The sequence below is a fragment of the Triticum aestivum genome, chromosome 3A, assembly GCF_018294505.1.
Source record: "Triticum aestivum cultivar Chinese Spring chromosome 3A, IWGSC CS RefSeq v2.1, whole genome shotgun sequence".
Lineage (NCBI taxonomy): Eukaryota > Viridiplantae > Streptophyta > Magnoliopsida > Poales > Poaceae > Triticum > Triticum aestivum.
Window position 1 is genome coordinate 667,678,037 of NC_057800.1, and position 11,856 is coordinate 667,689,892.

Below are 11,856 nucleotides of genomic sequence, written 5' to 3' on the forward strand. Positions count from 1 at the left end.
CTTGCTCTTCTGCCTGCAATAGCTCGAGGAGTTCCTCCACTATATGTAGTTGGACAGTGGCCGCGCACTGATGGCCCTGGCCCCAGCGTTCGCCGCATTTGAAGCACAGTCCTCTCGCTCTGCGGTAGTTGCGCAGTGCAGCTACACGGTCTTCGCCTCGCCCTGGTTCGGGGCGACGATCCGCTGCACGGGCGGCGTCCAATGCTCGACGATCTTCCGCTGCAGCTGGTGGAGTAGGCAACGGTATGCGCGGTGGTGCTGCTGGCACGACCACCACTGGCGTTGGCCGCGCTGGAGGTCTTGGTGGAGTTGGATCATACCGTCTGTATTCCCGCCATGGCATCGCTTCCACCAGCTCTTCCTGCAACAGGGCCAAGGAAAACACAGAGTCCAAGTTTTGGGGTCGATGTAAAGCAACTCCAGCACGAATTTCAGCTTTTAACCCATCTAGGAATTGGGTTGTAAAGTAAATTGGGTCGAACCCAGAGTTATGAGCAAGAATAAGATGCATTAACTCCTCAAATTGCCCCATATACTCCTCTACGGACCCAGTTTGTTTCAGAACATTAAACCGACGAAGATGCATCTGGTACTGGTCCCGTCCAAATTTCTCCTTCAGGGCTGCACACAGGCTATCCCAAGTGGACAGACAACTCGCCGTCTCGTGCAACTGCAGCCAGCGAGCTGTGGTGCCTGTGAAGTGTAAGGTGGCTACACGCACCCAAATATCGGGCTGGATGCCGTAGACATCGAAGTATTTTTCGCATCTGGACTTCCAGAACTGTGGATTTTCGCCGTCGAATTGGGGAAAATCCAATTTCGGCAATGCCCAGTGATGCGCGTGTGGTGACTGCTGCGCGGCGTGCAGCGACTCCCCACTAATCATGCGACTTGACTCGACTCCTACAGATGCGTAATTCTCCGGTGGGGATTGGTATGTATCCTTGACCGGAGGCGGCTGCAAGGTAGTGACTACCCCATGAACCCCACCCCCGGAGTTGAAGATCTCGCCGTGGCCACTTGGCCCGTGGTGCTCGGGGCCCGTCATCGGATGAGACGGTGCCGGGGGCACCACCACCTCTTCCACCACCTCGCCTTGCGTCGCGAGGGCTGGATGGAGGGCGATCCGTCCCACCTGGGTGCGGAGCTCGTCGAGCTCGCGTTGTAGGTTGGAGACCGCTGGCCTCCAGAGCTCGAGGGACGCCTGGATCGCCTCCAGGCGAGCGTCGTTTGCCGCGCGCCCCTCGTTGACGGATCTGATCAGATCCGCGAGCTGCTGCTCCATTGCCGCCGCTTGCTTCGCCTGCTTGGTTTGGTAGCGCGGCTTGGGATACGCAGTCTCTAGATCGACCGGACCTCTGATACCACTTGTAACAGCACCGATCTAGAGGGCAGGTGGGAGAAGGGGATCGACAGAGAGAGAGGATCTGAGGAGGGGAAAGGAGGCCGATAAGAGAAGGGCAGCTTCTCGATCTGTTTCAGTTGCGTGTTCAACCATACCCACTCACACCCAGCTTGGAGGCTTTAATACATCACGGCCGCAGCCAACTCACGCACAGCTACTACTCTGCCTCTCCGGGCCCGCCTGTAAGAGTTTCAGCTCCTTGCCCAGCTTCGATCTTCCTGCCTTGTGGTCCCCGCTCGTCAGTGCCTTGCGGTGGCGGTGGGGTTGCTCTGTCAGACGTGACACATCTTCACCTCAGTAATTAGTGGCAATGTCTGTCATATCTTTCGTCCACAATTTACACTTTGATGTCACTACACTGTTCTCTGAACTTTTTTTTGGAAATAAATTCTCTGATCATTTCGTCATGGTAAATAGGTACAATCAACATAAATACAAATGTATGACAAGATTATTGAAGTAGGCAGAGAAGGAAACGGTGTCAGCAAACACATGGGAGAAGGAGGGATAGGCAAAGAAACAAATGCACGCAATGATATCTCTTTTATAACTTAGCCAAAATACTCAGCCTCCCAGCAGCACCTTGAGATCATTATTATTCAGAGCATGGTATCATGACTTAAATTCAAAACAAGTGCTATGATGGTACGCTATGCTACGTTGTGCTACAATAGTCTAATGTCCCTCAAAGTTTCCGTCACTAGGGCCCGATAATGGAAAGGAGATTGACAACAGTAACGAGAGACATCGATGAGATTTTCAATTCTTGGGAAGAGGTAAAGAACTACAGCGGTTTAAGTAATTTTTGATGTGCTTTTTTTTCATTAGATTAATTTACTGCAACGCCTGACAATAAATGTATGAAATTTGTCGAATTTTGATTGACCTGACAATGGGTTTTGCTTCTTCAAACGCCACTTGATAGACCATTTGATTTGGCAAACTCATGTGTGTGTGTGTGTGTGTGTGTGTGTGTGCAGTTTTTGTTGCTGTCTCGATCCTCATGACCATGTTTGGTCCGCCATTGCCACTGAGTAGTTCTTAATTTAACACCCCACCCTCGGTTATTGATGTCAGGCTAACCATCTGAGCTAAAAAAGTCCCACATATGATGTTAAAAAGGTAATATATATTTTTGCGACCATTAAGTAAGTAAAATTGTTGCCAAAAAAAAAAGGTTAATCTAAGGAAGCTGTTTTTTTGCAGATAAAAAAATGGTCGAGATCTCCGTGCGTGACACACCATGTACATTCACGTCCCACACCAAAGCAGTTGGCGTCTCAAATTACAAAAATTTCCATAGGTGACATTATATACACCATCTGCCAATCGCTGTTTTGGCGTAGTGGCTGCCAGCATTGGCCTGGAACGGGGAAGAGCATGTAGGCTACACAGCGCCAGTGGGATAGAAGAACTAGTAGAACGTACGTGCGCGGCGCGAGTTGTGGCCCAGTTATTAATTAAGCACTGTAAATAATTATTACGGGCTAGCTGCTATGGCGGCGCTGCGGTCGTCATGCGCGGCGATGGATGCCATGGCGAACTCGAACTGCTGAAGGGAGATGTTGGTGGAGAGGGAGAGCAGCTCCCTGGCCCCGTCCATCCCCCTGAGGCTGGCGACGCTGCTGGAGCCGTCCAGCCCGATGTGGGCCACGTGCTCCACGTCCGTCGGGAACCCGATCTGGATGTCGTCGTCCTCCTCCTCTTCGTCCTTGTACATCTCGAAGATGTGGGACAGGCTCCTGAAGCTCTTGATGAGCTTCCTGATCCCGGCCAGCAGGAAGACGTCGCGCCTCGCCGCCGCCTGCTCCTGTTCTTCCGCGGACGCGGCGCCCTTGCCGGCGACATCCGCCGCCTCCCCGTGATCCCTCGTCGTAACTGCATGCACGCACGCGCGCACCAGACAGAATCATGTCGATCCTTTGGGCGCACGATCGAGAGAATTGTGCGAGAGAGAAGGTACAAAAGATCCACACTCTACCTGGGAGTGGAGCGTCGACATGGCTCGTCGCAGCACCATGGTCCGTGCTGATCATCGATGTCATTCTGGAGTGCTCTCAGGAGGCGAGGCGGGAAAGTGTGCCGTGGGTGCCTCAGTTTGGTGTCTGGTCTTTGTTATATAGAGAGAGGATGTGTGGAGTGCAAGGGAAGGCAGTCAAAGAATGGAGGTGGTTATGGTGGTTTATGTGGATGTAAAGGTGGGGTAGTTGCACGTATGAGTTCAAGTTGGTTGTAGTGCCTCTGCCTCGAGACCGGGTAGAGCGGAGTGGCTGGTAGGCCTCGTTAGGTGCTGCAAACCTCACGCCAAGTTAACTGCACTTTTGTCTTTATTTAGTTTCAGTTAGATTCAGTTTGTTCAGTTCTTAGTCTGAATAATTTAGTGCAGGGCTTGGCGTGAGTCAGCGACATAAGGTCCTGGGATGCCACCATGCTAAGTACAGGTTTGCTGCACTGCTGGGGTTGTCACTCTGCCCATGTATTCAGTAGACAGGAGACGCTCGGTAGATTGCATCGTTTTTGGCCTCTCTCCATTCGTGGCTCAACTGGGATAAGCTGAGTGGATGCCCGCAAAAAAGTCATGCTAGAGCAACTCCAATGAGGTGATCCATTTCGTCCGCCCGCGTCCGTTTGAGTCGGCACGAACAAAAGTAACTGCCCAACGCGTCGACCCAAACTCAAATCGTGTCCGCCCGGCGTCCGCGCCGACCCATTTCCGGCCCAAAATTGCGCCTGGAATGCGTCGGCGCGGACGCGCCGCGCGTCTCCTCGCCGTCCGCCGCGTCCCCACCTGGCAGCCACCCAACCGTCACAGTCAACATAATTTATGATGACCGCCCACCTTGGACCCACGCGTCAGCGACGGCGGTCGTCCTTTTTTAAGCCGGGCGTGCGGCGGGGCCGTCCTCATCCACTACCACTCGCCCCCCGTCCCCATCTGGCCACCCCTGCCCCCACGCCGGCGACAACCCTAGCCACCGCCATCATGGGTTTCTTGTCCGGCATCGGCAGCAGCCGCAAGGAAAAAGCCCCCGCCCGCCATTTCCCCTCCCTCCCCCCGCCGACACGTGCTCCCCGGCAGAGGCAGCGCATCAACGTGCCGTTGCACCAGGCCGAGTGGCACTGGCACCACCGCGTGCCTCTGCCGTACTCGGACGTGACGCTGCCGCATGACTGGCAATTGGATCCGGAGAGGATCCCAGTGCCGGCGGTGCTGCGGACGGTGAGGGCCCATGCGGAGAGGTGCGGCGCCGGCGGGCGTTGCTGACGTCGGAGCAGCGCGCCGACCCGCACTTCGTCGTCGACTCGCCCAACTGGGCTCGATGGTTCGCCTTCGAGCACGAGGAGGTGAGGCGACGCGGCGTCCGTGGCGTCGATCACAGCCTGCCGTCGCCCGCGCTCGTCGTCCGCGACGAGGACCAGGAGACCGAGGCCGCCTACCAGGCGACCATCAAGGAGAGCGAGGAGGAGGAGCGGTGGAGGGAGGCGGACGAGGCGGCTTTCGAGGCTGCCATGGTGGAGGCCATGGCCCTCTCCGCGGCGGGCGACTGCGTTGTGCCGGCGGTGGCCCCGCCGTCCCCGCCCAAAGCCGAGCCGGAGGATCCGGTCTACCGCGAGTGCTACTCCTGGACCAGAGTAGTGCGCGAGTGGGTCAGCGCTCCGCCGATCTGGCTCGGGGCGGCGGAGAAGCAGGAGGCGGCCTACCTCGACCACTGGCGCCGTGTTCGGCTGGCCGGGGAGCGCCGGGAGGGCGAGTGTCTGCAGATGCTCAAGCACGAGGCCGAAGAGGAGGCGCGCCAGGCCCAAGCAGCGGCGACAAAGCCCGACATCACCGCCGTCTGGAACACGACGTTCCCCTGGGCCGGCCTTGCGCCGACGTTGATCGACCTCACCGGTCCCGACGCAGACGCCGCCGCCGCCGAGGATGCCTAGGGCAGCGCGTCGTCTAGTTTTTAGTGTTTTAATTAATCTAATGTGGACTTTCGCCGGCCTTCGTGGCCGGCTTTTATGTTTAATTAAATGCATATATTTATTTTCAAACTGCTCGCAATATTTTTTTTGCCGCGCCGACGAAATGAGACGGGCCAGCGTGGGGCGCTCGCGCCGACCCAAACGTAGTGTCGAACGTTTGTGTCCGCCGGGCCGACCCAAACGGACAAAAAGTGGACGAAAGCGACATCCGTTTGGGTCGGCCCGTTGGAGTTGCTCTTATGCATATACTCTCTCTGCGTAAAAAAAAAATAATATCTATTAGATCACTGTTTTAATGATCTAAGGTCATTTCTAACACCGACCCACAAATTTGCTCTGGCATCCGTCCACAGACACGAGTGGGAAGACAACCATCCAATGCTGCCTACATATATTTCAAGTCAGGTTTCAACTACATAATGAAATTCACACAAATACAAACCAAACGAAATCCATTACATTTCGAACACTTAGGACAAAAAGCGGCCCGATCCTAAACCTATCCTACGTGGTGGCTGTTGTTCACTTCCTTTATATTCCGCCTCGGTGGCCAGGTCCTCCATCTGCCGTCTCCATGAATGGCGGCGGGGTTCAAGACCCGTGACACTTCAGTGCCGGCGCCAGTGAGAGGTCAGCATCTGCTCTGGGCTGACGTCATTACGGAGTGGTCACTCTACAACGTCATGAATGCAGGCAGCTAGCGTCAGGCGGGAACACACGCGGGAGAGGGAGGAGGGTTTTGGGTGGGCTAGTGTGGTTAGACGTGGATGTGGTAGTGGTTCGGACGCCCGCAAAGCCCGGGAGGGGCATATGGGCTAGGGGCAAAGAATATGTGTTTTGGGCTGATTTTTTTCTCACACATGGGCCTAATGCTAAGGGGTGGGCTTGGGGGGGGGGGGGGGACAACCTAGGTTGGCCCGTGAGAACCTCCGCCACTAGATACATACTGCGTTGGATGGTAGAAATAGTTTGATAGGGTACATATGAGCTACTTGCATTAGGGAAGTAATTTTCCACTCGTGTTTGGTTGTCTGTTTGGGCTGATGCACCACGTGGCATTTGGTTGCGTACCTAAGCGCCGGATTGGACCGATTATAAGTTAACAACTACACATACACATGACACATATAATTACAGTAGAGTAGATATATAGATCTATTGGTCTACGTGAAAAACATAAACACGACTCGCAAGCCCGCGCAGGTCTCGCGTCTCCTCCACCAGCGAGTCTCTCCGCCTCCGTCACATCTTCCTCTGCCCCTCCTCGCGCCTCTTTGTGTCTCTCCTCACGTTGCCCCCGCGGGCGGCTGAGGAGAGCCCCAGATCCGCTGCCACCAGACCCCCCTCCTTGCCATGTACCACCTTAAGGATAAAGTGCAAGACTGTTAGGAACCAAAAACCTAAAGCTACAAATTAAAGCACTTAGTGTAGGAGACAATTAAGAAAGAAGATTGGTCAATAACTCACTTCAAGATGAATAATAAAGAAGTAAGATCTTCCATGTGCCATGCGTGTAGGACAGTGTTTCAGTCAGCGGTATCGAATGGCACACCAACCCTTAGTTGATGTTTCCTTCTTCTATATATACTCCCTCCGTTCCAACTTACTCGTCGTAAAAATGGATATATCTAGAACTAAAATACATTTAGATACATCCATACCTGCGACAAGTAATTTGGAATGGAGGGAGTAGATGGCAGGCAACACAAGCTTCACCGTTCATTCAGGCACGGCCAACACTTAATAAAAATTGATACCATGTGCAATTCCTTACATCGGCATAAGCGTGTGTATATGTTGATATACCAATAAAATGAAGGAGAAACACATAGAATTATATGGCGTCAGAAAAAATAATCATGTGCCTATGGATGGCTTTGCAGAGCTAGAATGCCACGAACCACGAGAAGTTGCCCAAGAATACGTATTACATGTGATTATCCATCCACGAGCCATGGATGAACCTAGCTAACCAACATAGGTAGAGGGGCACACTAATCGTTGTCATTTACTCAACTGGTAAGAAAAAAGAGATGAAATAGCTAAATAAGTGGTATGTATGTCCGCCTCCCCTTGTAAATGTGGAGCAGTAGTTGGCACTCTTTAATCATTAGATTGATATTATTTAAGAAGACAAAGTACCTTACAAATTTACATTCATTTATAACATTAACATTTTCATATATCTTACTTAATCGATCATTTCACCATATTTCTCATAAAGTATACCGGAACGCACAATCACAACTATGGTCTTGATTGGCTACATCCACAATGCAACATACATTCCAATTCTTCAATAGTTTAGAGAGAAAAATATGCACTATATGGAACAACTAAAATTATGCATTTACGACATCTAACATATTATTTATTCTATAACAGCTCAGCAATAACCACAAGATAGAAACAAAAATTATCTGTGTTAAAAATAACTAAAATTATCTAGCAGTTGCGCCACATATGGGCATAGTGTTAACACGGAAGGACCAAGTAGCAAAGATTTCGTCTTCATTACCTACCTTTATATAGAATAAGGTGGGTGCTTAGGCTCAAGCAGGTACATAGTCTTGCGGTTTAGCAATATTGTAGTAACGTATACTCCCTCCGTTTCATAATATAAGATGTTGTTACAACCAATATATGAGTACATTGGTTGTAATAACATCTTGTATTGTAGAACGGAGGGAGCAACATGTTAGTTTATTTGTGAGAAACTTCTAATAGATTCACTCTAAAACCGCTGGCAAGGGGGCGTGGAAGAGTTCGAGCCTATTACTTTGGTTAAGCTACCATTATATACGTCTATATTATTATGGGCAACCATTTAATTAAAGGAAGTCGAGTACACATCTCCTTCAACCTGAAGGACGAGGACCTGCAATGATATAACGTTTAAAAGAAAACTAACCAGCATATGAGAGTGATCAGAAAGTATACGACTCGAGGGGCGAGGGGGGGGGGGGGGGGGGGAGGGGGTGGCTAATCAAATTAGAATGAAGATTCCTGTTTTATATGATAAATGGTTGATTTTGATATGAATTGTTGGTTGTGTTTTCTCCTTGTTCAGACCCAGAGTTATGCTAGTTTCCAAGCATTTGACCCTCCTTTACAAGGCAATGAGGATCAAAAAGAGGCCGTGTCAGCTGACACATCGACGGGTTCCCCACCCGGATGGGGATGGAGCGACAGAAGTATGGAAATATGATAAGGTAGCGGCGAGATGAGCTATTTAAATAGGTGTCAAATGGAAGTGTAGTGATGTATGCAGCTGAGTGGTCTTAAGCGCTCAGTGCACCCATACTGAACTCGAATGTGCGTGCTTCGGAAGGGAAAGTAAAGCGAACTACTAAATGTTATGCCGGCTTGGCCCGATCAAGAATCCTATCCCTCTGAAACTGTCTTCTGACTTATCCATGTGCATGATTAGGGAAATTGAATTCATATTTTTCCTAGGTCTATCTCATGAGCCGATGTCAACCCTGTGTTGTAATCGAGGCACGAGTACTCGAAGTAGAAGTGTTAACATTCCCCTTTCCTCGAGAAAGTGCCTGACCCCAACCCGGTGCATAATCTGTCTTTCTATGAGTACAAGCGAATGCAGCTAGTTGAACTAACATTGACGGCTACCATACTTTCTTATCCCGCTAAGTATCTCAAATATTAAAACACTAAGATGAACACATCGGACTTGCTAGAGACTAGGCCCTTGGAAGCATTTAAGGGAGTAATGAAGCCGCTGAAATGACGTAATAATTTTCATGCGTTACTTACGTGAATACTTTTGCTAGCCCGAAGTCAAAAAGTTTAGGATTGTTCATTATGTTGCCCATGGAACTACTCCCTTCGTTCCTAAATATAAGACCATTTAGAAATTCTAATTTAGACTACATATGAAACAAAATAAATAAATTTACAGTCTGAAATATGTCTATATACATCCATATCAGGGTGGACCTCCGTGCACCCCACCAGTGTCACAGGACACTGGCGCGCAGGCACAAGCCCATCTGACGGCCCATGTGGTCAAGCAATACGTGAAGCACACAAGATCAATTGATCAATTACGCCTCAAAATTTTCTCAAAAAAAGAGAAGAAAATACGCCAAAAAAAAAGATCAATTGACCAATCTGATTGATTGAATTGACGTGTGTCGTGCGCCTGTTGTTGCCTGCTGATTTCTCGCCTCCCCGGTCTGATTCATCCTGTTCGCCAACTCGCAACTCGCCATCTCACCGCGGCATGCCGGGGTTGCCTAGATCGGTCAAGACATTATGGCAAGGCAACGTGCTCATCTCTCCATTTTTGCCTTCCAATTGGATTATTGTGATTTTCTTATTTTGGAGTAATTCACATCTATTTGAAATTTTACGGCGGTTCACATCTATTTACAAATTGTATTGCTGGGAATTTTCAGTTTTGGAGTAATTTTTCAATTTTACAAATCATCTCCATTTCCACAGTTTGGAGTCTTTTATGCTCTATTATTGTTATACAGTATACAATCAGCTATATATTATCTCAAACAGAAAGAAATATTTAACCGTCATGGTAAGCCTTTTGTCGTCCAACATTTTTAATTGCTGAAATTTAATTATAATCTTTAAGCATTGTAATAACACATTACTTTTTTTAATTGGTAATATAGCATTACTTGATATACATGCATATGTGATAGTATTCCCTATGGACACCAGGGCATTTTTGTCTTAGTTCATCCTTGACCCGTATGTAGTTCGTATTGAAATCTCTAATTGCATCTCCAATAATTTGTATGTTAACTTGTTGGTAAAATATGCTATGTCATCAATCAACACCTTAACATACAACAACTTCAATGGGTTGTATCTAGTTTGCCCAATAGGATGCGAGATAATAAATGAGATGCTCTCTCATTCTACATTGAAGCTTGTGCAATGGGTGTTGGTTCATGTACATACAACTTTCCTCTCTTTTCTCATTTATTGTACGACACATCATCAAAAATCCTATGTGGCAAAGTCTATCGACAACTATTTTACAACCATTGGAGTGCTTGTATTTAAAAATGGAAGGAGCAGAAAGCAAGGCCACCTTGTTACGTCGGTAGATCAAACGACCACTTACGGTCCACTGGTTTAAAAAATACTAGTAATATAATAATAACTTTCATAATGATCAGTGAGGCCATGTACAAACGAACAGACGGCCCTTACACTGAAGAACACAACGGATGGGTGCAGCACACGCACTGCATCTGCACATCCAAATTACACACACAAACAAAAATCATAATACCTAATCAAACGAGGCAGCATTCGCGCGCGTGCATGCAGGAGCTCCGGGCGGCCGGCCGATGCGATCGATCCTGCGCGCCCACCGCAGGAGCCATGCACGCATGCATGCACAAGCACGGGGTAACCGGAGGATAAATTATTTAAGAGTGAATTCCACTTTTTACTCCATATTTATACATTTGTGACACTAATTACCCCTTCGAGTGAAAATTCGTCTAGAATACCCCTTTTAAAATCTTTGGACCCTCGTTTTTTGATGCGTGTCCATCAGGTAAGGTGTGAGGTGACGCCCTGTATCCAAAAACATGTGGACGGCCACAAGGAGTGGAACAGATAGACAAGAGAAGCTTGGACAAGATCGCCAATGATGCCCTCCGATCCTTACAGTTTTTTTTACGAATCAATGACGCAACATGCTGATCCTATCGACCATAAACAAACAAAATGTAAAACTGGGGTAAAACCGTGTTAAAAGTCTCCAAAATCTGACATTTCGATAAAAGTTCCAGTAAATAGGGTAATATGTGTCACAAATGTACAACTACAAGATAAAAAATGGAATTCACTCATTATTTAACTAATACTCGACAACGGCGGATGGAGGGTCGTCGATCAGAAGTCGCCGGCGGCGGGTTTGGCATCCCCCCCCTTGGCGACCTCGCCGCTCTCGGCGGTGTTCATGCTGAAGCTTTTGAGACTGCGGCCGCCGACGCTGTTCACGGAGAAGATGTTCTCCTGCACGCCCGCGGCGGCTTCCACCGGCGCCGCGGTGTGGCTCAGCAGCAAGAGCCCCAGCAGGGCCAGGCCGAGCAGGGTCATGCGCAGCTCGTTGTTCCTTGCGCCCGCCATTGATGCCTGTGGAAGATTGAGAGATTGCGCGGATGGAGGTGGGTTTATTTGTTTATTGCGGTGGATTATTCGCAAGCTCTGGTGGGTGGAGGAAGGAGGAGGTGTTCTTGTGGATTTATAGTGGTATAGGAGAAGGCAAGACGGGTGGTGGTGGAACAACTTGGCTAAACTTGGCTAACCAATTGAGGCTGAGAGGCACACTAATTACATTCATCAGGAGCGAACTGCATGGTGATCATGCCTTCAACCTGAGGCTGAGAGGCACACTAACCATTTGGGTGCTTATAGGCTCACACAGTGATCTTCTATATCTAAATAGCTAGCCCCCACTAACTATTTCTCTCAACATGCAAACA

General features: G+C 49.2%; 2 protein-coding genes across 2 annotated transcripts; both read right to left on the reverse strand.

The window, feature by feature from the left end:
* Positions 1-2,519: 2,519 nt before the first annotated feature.
* LOC123059015 (uncharacterized) lies at positions 2,520-3,500 on the reverse strand. Its single transcript, XM_044481676.1, has 2 exons — positions 3,387-3,500; positions 2,520-3,283 (listed from the first exon to the last, which is right to left on the reverse strand). The coding sequence occupies exons 1-2, from the start codon at positions 3,448-3,450 to the stop codon at positions 2,886-2,888; spliced, it is 462 nt and encodes a 153-aa protein (XP_044337611.1). The 5' UTR covers positions 3,451-3,500; the 3' UTR covers positions 2,520-2,885.
* Positions 3,501-11,119: 7,619 nt separating this feature from the next.
* Positions 11,120-11,605, reverse strand: LOC123059016 (uncharacterized). Its single transcript, XM_044481678.1, has one exon. The coding sequence runs from the start codon at positions 11,498-11,500 to the stop codon at positions 11,264-11,266; it is 237 nt and encodes a 78-aa protein (XP_044337613.1). The 5' UTR covers positions 11,501-11,605; the 3' UTR covers positions 11,120-11,263.
* Positions 11,606-11,856: the final 251 nt, after the last annotated feature.

Excerpts from the sequence above, each read along its gene's own strand:
- LOC123059015 (XM_044481676.1), bottom strand. The coding sequence starts at position 3,450 with ATGACATCGATGATCAGCACGGACCATGGTGCTGCGACGAGCCATGTC. Across the intron at positions 3,284-3,386 it reads TGTCGACGCTCCACTCCCAG|TTACGACGAGGGATCACGGG; the intron begins GTAGAGTGTGGA and ends GCGTGCATGCAG.
- LOC123059016 (XM_044481678.1), bottom strand. The coding sequence starts at position 11,500 with ATGGCGGGCGCAAGGAACAACGAGCTGCGCATGACCCTGCTCGGCCTG.